Raw genomic sequence first — 11,773 nt, 5'->3', positions numbered from 1 at the left:
CAATCTTCTGTATTCTTTGGTGTTAGAAAATTTTGTTCTTTTTTTTTTTTTTCCTTTTGAATTACATGAGTAAACAACCTTGGTTTCAATTGCAAATACTTTCCAGATTACTTGAAGTTGCTAATATTGGAGAATCTTAAGTTGATGTTCATGTGGTGGCAATTTCTGGAGAAAAGAAAGAAAAGTATTCTACCAATTTACACCTTTACGGGACTGATCATCTGCAGGCATTCTTTTCAGTTTGGATGGCGGAAATCTTGAGGAGGAATAAGAATGTGATGCCATACTTCCATCATTCCGATGTTTGGAAGCAACAACAACATGAATGTGATACCATACTTTCATGATTCCCACGTTTGGAAGAAACAGAAATAGGAATGTGATTTCTGATAACACATCAAACTAAGAATCACATTTCTAGATTGAGTAGGAATCGATCTGATTCTTCCGTTACTCCATGGTAATCTTAGATTCCTGAGCTTATCCAAACACTGGAATGAAATTACTTCAGGTATTATATTCCTAGGAATTTAATTCCTAGTAATTATATTTCTATTCCTAGTCAATCAAATTCAAGCTAGGATTACGGTCATCCAAACATAGATGAAAGGGAAGTACAACTAGCATATATGTCATGATAGCTTTCACATTAAGAGAAACCATCAAATATGGTTAGTGGGGATCCTAAATCCTTACAAGGTTGAATTGAAATAAAGCTCTTACAATCGTCATCATAACTATCACGGGGCATTACACATGGTGTTGTGGTAGATTAGAATTGTCAAGACTCACTCATCATGGCATCTGTAAACTTGATCAGTCATCTTATTTTGGGCAGGTTGCAGAGGAAGCATTTTTCTTTCAAGAAACTTGTTGTCTTCCTAATATCGCGGTTATTGGATGTTAATTTGGATAAAACAAAGAGGCATCAACGTCTGAAAGAGGTACTCATTTCTCTGGAGAAATTGCTGGTCATGTGAAAAGCAAACTCCATTTACATGCGGAGCGACTGCGACGCTTGGACCTTTCTTGAAAGTCCATCACTAGTTCCATTATATGAACCTGCATTAGAATCTAAAAGACAGTCTATTTTGTTTGCGGTATGAAGCCCTTCCTCCATGAAAGGCACGGACAGAAGGTAGAAAGGCCAAGACAAAAGCCGATTCCTAAGTCACTCAGGCATGGCTTTGGTTAAGTCCCTGATCTTAACCAGTAGCCAAGGTTGGCATAATCCGCATGAGCTCTTTAAAGTGTTTAGTACCTCACCTCACTGGTGCTCTTCGCCAGATCTTTTTTAAAGCAACGAGAACTCCTTCCTTATGAAAGGGTCTCCTTTAATCGTACATCTATATTCTGGATCAGCTTATGGATTACCAGCTTTTATTTGAAATCTTGCAGCGTTTGATCTGGGTATGCACATATATATGAACATATATGTGTATGTATATGTTGATTAAATCTTGGAGAGCATCGAGAATGAATCTACTAAATCCATCCATTAAGCCATATATTAAGCAAGCCAACAAACCATGCATGATAGCATTGGTTCTTCTTATTTGCAAACACTGTTAACACAAGCACACACTGAGCCTGCAGGCCATACACGCTTTACATGTCATAGGACAACTGATACAGCACACACAAAAGCCAGTAATTAATCACCCTGCTAAATTTTATTTAGCTGCATCGAGCGAATTATATATTGCCCCCTTCGGCTACACTTTAGTGGGGATTAGGACGGTTCTCATCCGTGAAAACATGGTGAGTATCAGTAGATGATGCAGCAGGATCACCAAAATTTCCATAACTGTTACCCGCTTGATCATCACTGCTGCTGTTTTCCTGATACGCATTGTTGCTTGTTTCTTTCTCATCAACTTTTGGTACCGAGCCACCTTTCTTGACTCCATCAAGCCTCATCTGGGTATCATGCAAGAGCTGGTTATAAGCTCCATCCTTCTCAGTTTCTTCTGAGAAAAGTCTTCTTCCATTTGCTTGAAGGCACAATAAGGCTAATCCAGTGATGATCAGTAGTATGATTAATCTCTTCATGATTTAACTACAAGTAAGAAAGGTAAAAGCAATAAGTGAAAAAATGGAAGTAGTTAGAAGGTAGAGAGTCAGAGTATTTTCAGAAAGTAAGTCTAGATATCTGGTGGCCGAAAGGGCTACTGGGGACGTAGGTTGGTGGCGGCGGCTCCGGTAATTTTTCCCAGTAGTCATTAAAAACTTAATTTGTACAAGTTTTATGTGGAAAAAAATCATCTATATTAATTCCATGCAAATAAACTTTCCATTGGACTTCGATTTTCCAAAAATTTCGGGAATTTTTTCCTATCAAAACACACACAGATAAATATCTTCTACCTTGTGAACTGAGAAAACTCTATTGACATACCTGTTTCCTTCTTTGGGGTAATGAATTTGGTGGTGATTCTGGTGAACACTGCCATCAGTTATATAGAAAATTATTTTAGCTTAATCATGATTAAAGGGATTTAAGATGAAAGTGGGGGTGTGTGGGGGTCTAGGGGCACAAAGGCATCGTGGAGTAATCACCATTTTTGGTGGCCTTATTGGAAAGGATTAAGTTGCCTCAACAGGGAAAAGTGTCTGCCACACAGAAGCTAGCTTTATGAAAAGGAATTTAGCTAGGATCATAGGAGAAAGGCAGAAAGCTAGAAATATTACGTGCGTTTTTGGTGTATGTCATTCGTAATTTTGGTATATGTTACGCATGTTTTTGGTTAGTTGTGAAAGGGGTGTGTATCTTGGAAATATATGGAACGTAGCGAATAGGTTTGGAGAATCCTACACATATTTTTTGTGTCGGTTACGCATGTTTTTAGGGTATGGTACGTATGCTTATTAGTTATGCATTTTATGGCATCAATTACGAATAGAGATATACGGTACGCCCCAAAATAATTATGTAATATTTTTGGTTAGTTACTTATTTTTGGTATTAGTTACACATCTTTTTCTATGAGTTACATCTTTTTTTTGGTAACCAAATATTTTGTCACCAAAACTCCTCCTTGTGAGATCTTTCTAGCTTGGTGTTGTCTCGCTTTGTCGGGTATTTTGGATCTTCCATTTGCCCAAAAAAAAAAATTAAGAAAAGAAAAAAAGGAAAAGGAGAGCAGAAGAAAATAAAATGAATTGAAAGAAGCTTTTTTTTTACTTTTTCCTTTTTATGTTTGAGTCAAAACAGAAATTGAAGCAAATGATAGTAGTTTCATTAGCCATTTTGAAATCCAACGACCAAGACCCAAACATAACAAGAGAGATCTAATCATGTTTCTTATTTTGGATTCAAGACTTTCAATAAGTTGACATATATGTGGTTAACCTTGTACCAACAAAAAAAGTAATGATTAACCCTAGGTTATATTTGGTTGGCCGAAATCTTCAGTAAGAATAGGAATATATGATTTTTAGGAATTTTCTTGAGTAGAAATAAAAATATGAAGAATTAAATTTTTACCAATATAAAACTTGAAGTAATTTCATTCCAGTGTGTGAATTGATTCAGTAATCTAATGCTGGAAACAATTAGAATTCAGTAATCTTATTCAGTAACATTTCCTTTTTTGAATGATTGAGTTAGGAATCTATGATAACCGTGGGATAAGGAAGAGATCAGATTCCTCCTAGATTGTGATTCCTAGTTGAATATGTCATCAGGAATCACATTTTTATTCTGGTCTCTTCTAAACATGAATCATGAAAATATGACATCACATTCCTATTGTTGTCTCTTCCAAACGTCATAATCATGAAAATATGGCATCACATTGTCCAAGTAGGTATGAGTAAAAAAATAAGTGATGGTCTTCCATGCGATTGCACGTTCGAATCTCATAGAAGCTAAACATTCCAAATCTTGGGGCCACTGAAGAAGTGTTCTGGTTGTTAACTTCAATGTCTCAAAATTAATCGAGGTGCGTGAAAGTTGGCTTAGATATCAGATTGTCAAAAGAAAAAATTGATGATTTGGGGATGACAACATCATAAGGTCATTAGTAACTTGAAGAGTTGAAGCCCACTTGCATTGGTGAAATGGGAAATTTAATATCCACCATGTCACAATCTGCTAGTGCTGTAAATAGAGAACAATCTCAATAAAATCTTTACCTTCTCATAATCAATTCAACAGAGTAATTCCACTGGAAAGATATCTAGAGACTATATTGGTTAGGGTATAAGTATATACACTATAAAATGTGTTTTGCATGTCAGAACAGGAAGCTGGCCAATGTGGATAATGTTATACAGTAACATTTTTGCCAAAACAAAAGTTCATACCTTTTGCTGCTTGATATGAATCTTCAATCTAACAGGCCAGTGGAATGGAGATCTTTTCATGTGACTCTCGTGTCATTTAAAATAAGACCCGCTATCGTTCTACTTGACAATCCAAACCAGTCATTAGGTAAATCTAGACGTATTAGTCATCCATGCAGAAAATTAAATTGATCGGATGTCGGTAGAGGTTAGATGGAATCTTATTGATACCCTCTTGTGACAATTATGCTTTGTTCTGGTGAATAGTGATGTCTAATCAAATATTGGATATATGTTATGCATTGACGATGAACAAATTAAGGCCTACAAAATGAAAGACTTGAATCATCAAGTAAAATCATGATGAAGGTTTACGGAAACTACTTTCTCCCCTTTCTCTCTCTAAGACAGGCGATTCCCCTTCTCACCTTCCTCAAATTAGGGCTTCCTTGCTTTGAGGGGGATCCTATTCTGGGGAATCAGGTCAAAACGTAGTTCAGGCTAAGATTCACTCATTGTGTTTTACCTCACATTTTACGCTCTAACTTTTGCCTAGAACCGCTCTTTTAGATTTTCGGTCTAGCGAGCTTTCAACTATTACCTATTCATTTTTGCCTAGACCACCTTCATAGGTTTCTGGTCTAACAGGTTGCTCTAACTTTTGCTTGGAACTAGCCATCCTTGGGGTTTTCAGCCCAACGAGCTTTTCTCAGGAAAAAGCAACACTTGCGTTGATCCAAGTTGACCATGGTATTGAATTTGTTGCTGTCGAGGTCAATGATCTTTGGCCGCAGCCCCAGACAAAATGGGTTTGATAATGAAGGATCCAGAGCGCTTTTACACTTTCTAATCTGCGCTCGGCGGAACGCTGCTGCTGCTAACTTCAACATGGTACGAGGACCTGAGCCTTCTGAGCTCTTGCTTTTTACGATTTGGCATCCTGTAGCAAGGGAATTCGATGCTCCACTATCTCAAAAGCGATATTAGGCATGTCTTGATGAGACCATGCAAAGTCTCTGACTGGGCGCGATGCTCCTCTGGGGATAGCGTTGAACCAATTTGAACCATTCGGTGGTCTATCTCATCTTTCAAGTTTATTGAAACTACTTCTTCTTTTAATAGGTTGAGCATGCCTTTCGTCTTTCCTTTTGGCGAGGGAACACATTTCTTTGAGGATATTCCCATCGAAATCTATCCCTTCGTCGTCAGGGTCGACACAGTTTATTCAAAAGCTAACGAAGTACTTAGAAGCAAGATAGTTCATCCAAACAGAAAGCCCCTCGAGGTTGCCAAGTACAGCAAAAGAAAGCTACAACATGGAGGGTCAAGATGTACAAACTCCGACTCATAGCTAGACTTAGACGACTTAACAGACACTGTGTCAGACTCAAAAGTGTCAATGCAAAATAGACGCGATTTGAAAATACAACTTTTATAGTTACCATTGGCTTCCACAAAAAAGAGGGGTAGGATCTAGAGGACATCAGGCCCAAGCAATAACACTTCGACTTCCTCAGCTTCTTCGACCAAACCTCCTCGGTGCTCCTTTGATCAAATGAACTTGGCCTGTCAGTCCCTTCCTTTGATTGATCGGTCCGGTCCTCAACCAGTGCTTTCCAGCTTTCAGCCACATATTCCATTCCGCAACCTATAGCCATCATGCCAACCTCGGATTCAAACAGGATAAACACAATCGATTTGGGTCGGTTTTGAGGGATGATATAGTGGCTAGGGTTGAATATGGTAGAGCTAGGGTTGATTTGAGTGGAGGTGATAGATATCTGACCAACCAGAGGGTCAAACTTGTGTTGAGGCAAGGAATTGAAAATGACGTTGAGCTTTGGTGGAACTTAAACTGTGCCATTGTTAATGAGATCTTATATCTCGTGTCGAAGACGATAGCACGCGTCAGTGGGATGACCAGACATTTGGTGGAAGGTGCAGAAGAGGTTAGGCTTGTAACCGGCAGGTAGGACCTTGGGTGGAGGAATTGGGGTCAAAAGTTTGAGATATCCAGATTTGATGAGTTTTTCCATCACTGCGGACAGAGGTGCCTCGAAGACAAAGAAACTCCGAGGTTGGGTTCGGGCCCGGTAGCTTTAGGTATTTTGAACCTGATTGACATCGGCAACGCGATTGAAGTTGAAAATCGAAGCATTGCTCCCACTTGTAGCTGTATTAGAGTAGTTGTTGTTACCAAACACTGCACTACTATTTCCAAAGTAAGCCCTCGGCTTAGCTTTTTGAGTAGAGGAAGAAGAGCACTCCCCTCTTGGCAAAACCCCAATTTGCAGCGCATCCTCGATGGCTAGGCCAGACTCAAAGAAAGTCTCAAAGTTGGCAGATGCTTGGACAAGAACAAGGTACTTGGCAAAGTCGGGCTAAAGATTGCATGAGATGATGCGGAGTTGATCCCTCTCGCTCGGGCGCTCAGTTATTAAAGCGGTTTTGACTCTCCACCTCTTGATGAAATCCGTAAAGGACGCATTGGCTTCCATCTTAGTGGACTCTAACTCTCGAGTGGTCATCTTAAGCTGCGAGTTGTAGCTATACTGTGAGACAAAGGCAGCCCCTATGTCATCCCAAGTTCTTCTTTTGGAGATGTCGAGTGACAGAAACCATTGAAAAGCCGGGCCAGAGAGCGTTTGAGGGAAAAACTGAGATATGGCCTCACTTTCCACTCCTAGCAGCTTCATGGCAGCATGATAGCCCAGTAGATGAGTCTTCGGATCACCATTCCTATCGAATTTGGAGAAGTCTGGCATTTTAAACTTCTCAGGGAGCCTTGTATTAGAATAGAGGCAAAGCCGGTCTATGTCTAAGCCGCCAGCCCCTAATTTTTCAGATTTGGAGACAGTTTCCTCGAGCTTGGTCATCTTGGCTATCAGAGCAGCCATTTTAGGATTTTGAATAGATCCACCACCCATAAGATTTGGGTTTGGGACAAGCACATGAGCCTCTCTAGGTAAGTGTTGAACAATGAGTTGCCCTTCGCGGTTTAGATCCAGAACCAAGATAGGCTCCCCATGGATATCCTCATCCTCCGAGTCTACGCCTTCCTCTTCGGGTGCTTGCAAAAGTCGAGTGGTGATCAGGTCATTCAAACGGGCAATGTTAGCATCGGTCTGAGTAGCCCTTTGCTGCATAGCAGTGAGACTATTCTGATGATTTATGAGCACGGCTTCAACACTGAGTGGTTGGTCTGCCATTACAGGTTTTCCAGAGGAGCTTGATGAAGATACTGAAGATGGGGAAACTGGCGGCGTTGCTTCTTACAATATCGACGGTGAACCTGATTGTAGGGCAACCAACAATGAACCTGGGGAAGCCTCTGTTTGTGACTAATGGGATTCTAGCCTGACAAGTCTTTGAATCGGATTCTGAAGATGTTCCCAAGTAGGTTTGGCTCTTCCTTTCGGTACTTTCTTGTTCGGTGTAATGGTTTCAAACTAGACAGTAACATAATTGAAAGCTTAGTGACGTTCCTGCGGAAGTTATTTGCAAGAAGAAATGCAATATACACGTCATCGTCGTCGGTGTCCTCCTAGACTCTACAACTAAAGACGAGTCTGTCTCGTGATGTTTGGACACTGCCAGAATCCTCTGATTTCTTTTCGATGGTGTATCATTGTTTGAATCGACTAACATTAGAGAGATGTCAAAATAGTTTAAGCCTTTAACTATTCTGTTCTCAAAGTTTCAACTTTGAACTTGGAACAACTTGGTATTGATGGCGTGGCACCTTAACTGGGGTAGCATCAGTGACTTCGTGCCTTAGTCACAGCGTCAATACTTTGTGATTCTTTATTTTCGGATGAAACCTCAATCAAGCATGAGCCAAGGAATTAAAAAGTCTTGATTTCTCAATGTCTCGTTGATCCAAAGACTTTGAAAATTGACGAGATGCACGACTCTTCATTGGTTCTAGCAGTGTCCTAATAAGTATAAAACAGATTCGCAAGAGAGACAACTTAAAAGCCACCTTAAACATGCTCCTACGCAAAACGGTATGTATTTATAGTGCATGCGATAGGGAAAACAATAACATGTAAACAGTATATGGGGGTTATATGCAAGTAATCTTACCCTGCGGGTACCTGTTTAGTTTTGGAGAGTTGTAGTGCTTTGTACTCCCTCCGTCCCATAATATTTGTCCGGCCTGCAAAACGGAGACGTAAAAATAATACTATTTTTGTAAGAAAAGTTGAAAAAAAAGTCAACAATTTACTAGATCTCGACGAGTTCTTTTAACTTATGAAAAAAATTTAAATTTTTTCTAGAAAGAAATGCATTATTTTGTAGTCCTCGTTTCGCGGACCGGACAAATATTATGGGACGGAGGGAGTATATGCAAAAGCCAGTTTTGGTTCAAGGGGGTTCCTCGAACTAAAGCCAAGATATACCTCTCGCTGCTCGCATAACCGCAGAGCAACAGTCGAACGATAAAATGACTTATCATCGTCGAAGGTTGTTGGGCATTTAGGGTCCCCGGACTTTGGTAAACAGTGCCGGCTTGCCAAAATGCTCCAACGCGGCTATCCCACATTGATACAAGTGAAGATGCTAAAGAGTTTAATTAATGAAATAGAATCGCAAATTCATAAATGCCTTTTCAAATTTGGCTATTTTATTTAATCCATACTTTGAGGAAACTACATGAGAGAACAATCGGAAAAGTCCCAGTCGGGATGGCCAGACACAAGGGTCCTGTTAAATCACCAATCCTTTCTTCAGCAGCGTGAAACTCACTATTTTGATAGAGTTTTACGAGATTTGTTCTCAAATGTATTAAAATCCAAGTATAGACCACTATTGATTCAATCTCCAGCAGAGTTGCCATTGTGGGCAACGTGCCCTAAAACATGTAAGGCAGATCAAAGGAGCGCTGTGCAGACGAGCGCTCAATTCAGAGTCGCCATTTGAGTTTGAAGGTGCAACACCCAAGGAACCGAACTTGAAACGCTTGCTGTGTTGTTTTGATTTGAAAAGGTAAAAGCATCGGTCCGTCATAACCATATATGGGTTTGGAAGCCAGGTTACGAGAGGAAAATGGTTTTAAGGCACCTCTCTCGCCCAATCCAGAGATCGGTCTTTACTTAGGCATTTGCGAAAACATTTGCGATTCTGTTTGATTAATCAATTCTTTAGCCAATTAGGGGCGGGGAACAATTTAATGGAGATTAAAACTGTAACACGATTTGTAGGATGTGATAGATGGCATGCTCGAAACAGTTAGTATAGGATGAAAACAGACTCCCGTGAGAGTTTTAAACAGACTGGAAGACCACCATTTTAGAGTGACATGCGCATGAAGAAAATAGCATGCACCGATCAAGTCACTGCATGCTGACCCAACCTGTGCACGCCAAACTCAAACCTGCGCGCGTTAGTAAGCTTAAACCCATAACTCTTGTTTTCAAACCCTCTGGGCCCTTGAAGAACCAGTGCACACCTAGGACCAAACCAAGCAGTTTGTTGTATTTACACTACACAGTTTTAAGGCTGAAAAGCCCAACAAATGAACAAAACACCTCATAAACAGTGTGGGGGACAAACAGTGGCCAAATGCCAAGTTACCCATTCAAAGCTAGCCACAGGTTAGAGATGAACCTGCACGCGCGGGTCATCCACTATCACGCGAGGGTTTAAGCCATCTAACCAGTGCTTGGTTTTACATGATCTGGGTTCTGAGACATGTTCAGAATGCTCCTAGGGGTACTCCATAGCAGCAAATATGCATGTTGAACTAAAAGCTAGCAGTTTTAACTAAGGAAAGTAGTAGACTGGTAATTAGCATGCTTTCAGTGATCTATATTCAAAGGAGAACACAAAACAAGAAGACCCCAGGCCCCATGCTAGATCTGCGCGCACAACCACATAGTGGCGCGCGCGTATTGCTGACCAGCTAGCGCTGGTCCTTCTAGCGCTGGTCCTTGCCACTACGATTTTTGAAACCTTTCTAGCTTTAGGGTTAGGACTTAATATTGATTACCAGCCTTGACCCTGCCAACCCCTCTCAGGGATCAAACCAGGAAAATAGTAGGTATGTATACCTAGATTGAGTTTGAAATGTAGTTGAGCTTTGATGTGTTTGAAGCTTGATTGAGTGGCGTTGGATTGGAAGCTTGAGTAGTGGTTGAAGGGTAGTTGTACTTGGTTGAGATGTGAAAATGGTGTGTGAGGTTTTTGTAATCCTTCTTGGACTTAAACTTGGTAACTCTTTGTGTGTGAGAATTTGTAACCCTTTGAAAGAGAAACAATGGGGTGTATATATAGGGGAGAGGGGAAGGGGATAACTTAGCCAGTAAGTCACATACCACTGGGGACCCCTGATCATGGCTTCTACAAGCTGGCCAAAAAGGTGATGGAACAGAGCTTTAACCGGCGCGTGCATGTCTCAAACTGGTGCACGCGCGTCAAACCAACCCACTCGTGGGTCAATGGTCAAGCTTTGATTGTTGACCAACACCTGTCAGTTTGACCCACGCGCTGGTTCCAGACCAGTGCATGCAGGTGGGGTTCTGGGAAAGTTCAAGGTTTTGTTCAAACACTCAAAGCTCAAACATGCTATCATTTCCGGGATGTTCTTGATCCGTTTCATCATCGGGGAATCAAAAACTGAAAGTAAACTAATCTGGAAAGTCCAGATTGGGGTGTCTACAAAAAGTCGGTATCAAACATGTCTAGAATTTAGTACAACAAGCTTCCACGCCTCAAATTCAAGAGTTTCGGCTGTCCATGTTTTGTATTTCGATTTCACCACTTAATTTCCACCTACATCACCGAAACAAAGCCAACGGCTACAAAATTGCTCTAGACAATTGCAAATCATACAGCGTAAAACATAATTTTTTTTCTTTCAAGAAACTCAATTTAGGGTTTTTTTTCCCAGCAACTGAGCAATCAATTAAGGGTACTAATTGAACCACAGAGAGAGACCTTCGTGGTGGGGGTAACAAGGTCTGACTTCCCAAAAGCTGGTGGTGGTGGCGGTCACCAGCGGTGGGGAGAGTTGTGGTTGGGTTCTGGTGGTGGAGGTGGTAAGCATGGTCGTCGGTGGAGGCGGTAAGCGTGGTCGCCGGTGGAGGTGAGAAGTGTCGTTGCCAGTGGTGGTGGTGGTGGGAGCCCCTCTCTCTCTTCTCTGAATTTTTTGATCGTGAAAGTGGAGGGAGGAGAAAAGGAAAGGGAAAGGGAAGCGCTGTTCACGACCTGGAGTTTTTTATTTATTTATTTACAAAACGACGTCGTTTTGTGCTTAGATCATGCTAACGTCAGCGGTTGTGTGACTTATTGTGTTAGGTTGGTTGTGTGTAGCATTTTCCGTGTTGAAATAGGTATGTTGTACAACTCAGTGCTATATTGTTACAACTGTCACCCAACAGCTAATAACCTCTCTATAAAAAAGTTATTACAACAAAAACTGAACCCGGTTCTTTATTATTACGTGACCCAACAGTGAAGTTCACCTGTCTATAAAGAGTTAAAA

At 40.8% G+C, this 11,773-nt stretch overlaps 1 protein-coding gene across 1 annotated transcript; it reads right to left on the bottom strand.

The window, feature by feature from the left end:
• Window positions 1-1,510: 1,510 nt before the first annotated feature.
• On the bottom strand, window positions 1,511-2,609 carry LOC131307475 (uncharacterized). Its single transcript, XM_058333989.1, has 2 exons — window positions 2,399-2,609; window positions 1,511-2,059 (listed from the first exon to the last, which is right to left on the bottom strand). Exon 2 carries the CDS (start codon window positions 2,050-2,052, stop codon window positions 1,723-1,725), a length of 330 nt encoding a protein of 109 aa, XP_058189972.1. The 5' UTR covers window positions 2,053-2,059; window positions 2,399-2,609; the 3' UTR covers window positions 1,511-1,722.
• Between the last annotated feature and the right edge of the window lie 9,164 nt (window positions 2,610-11,773).

This window comes from Rhododendron vialii, chromosome 11a (assembly GCF_030253575.1).
Source record: "Rhododendron vialii isolate Sample 1 chromosome 11a, ASM3025357v1".
In the NCBI taxonomy this organism is placed as follows: domain Eukaryota; kingdom Viridiplantae; phylum Streptophyta; class Magnoliopsida; order Ericales; family Ericaceae; genus Rhododendron; species Rhododendron vialii.
The sequence above is the reverse complement of the archived record's forward strand: the minus strand, read 5'-3'. Positions and strand labels throughout refer to the sequence as shown.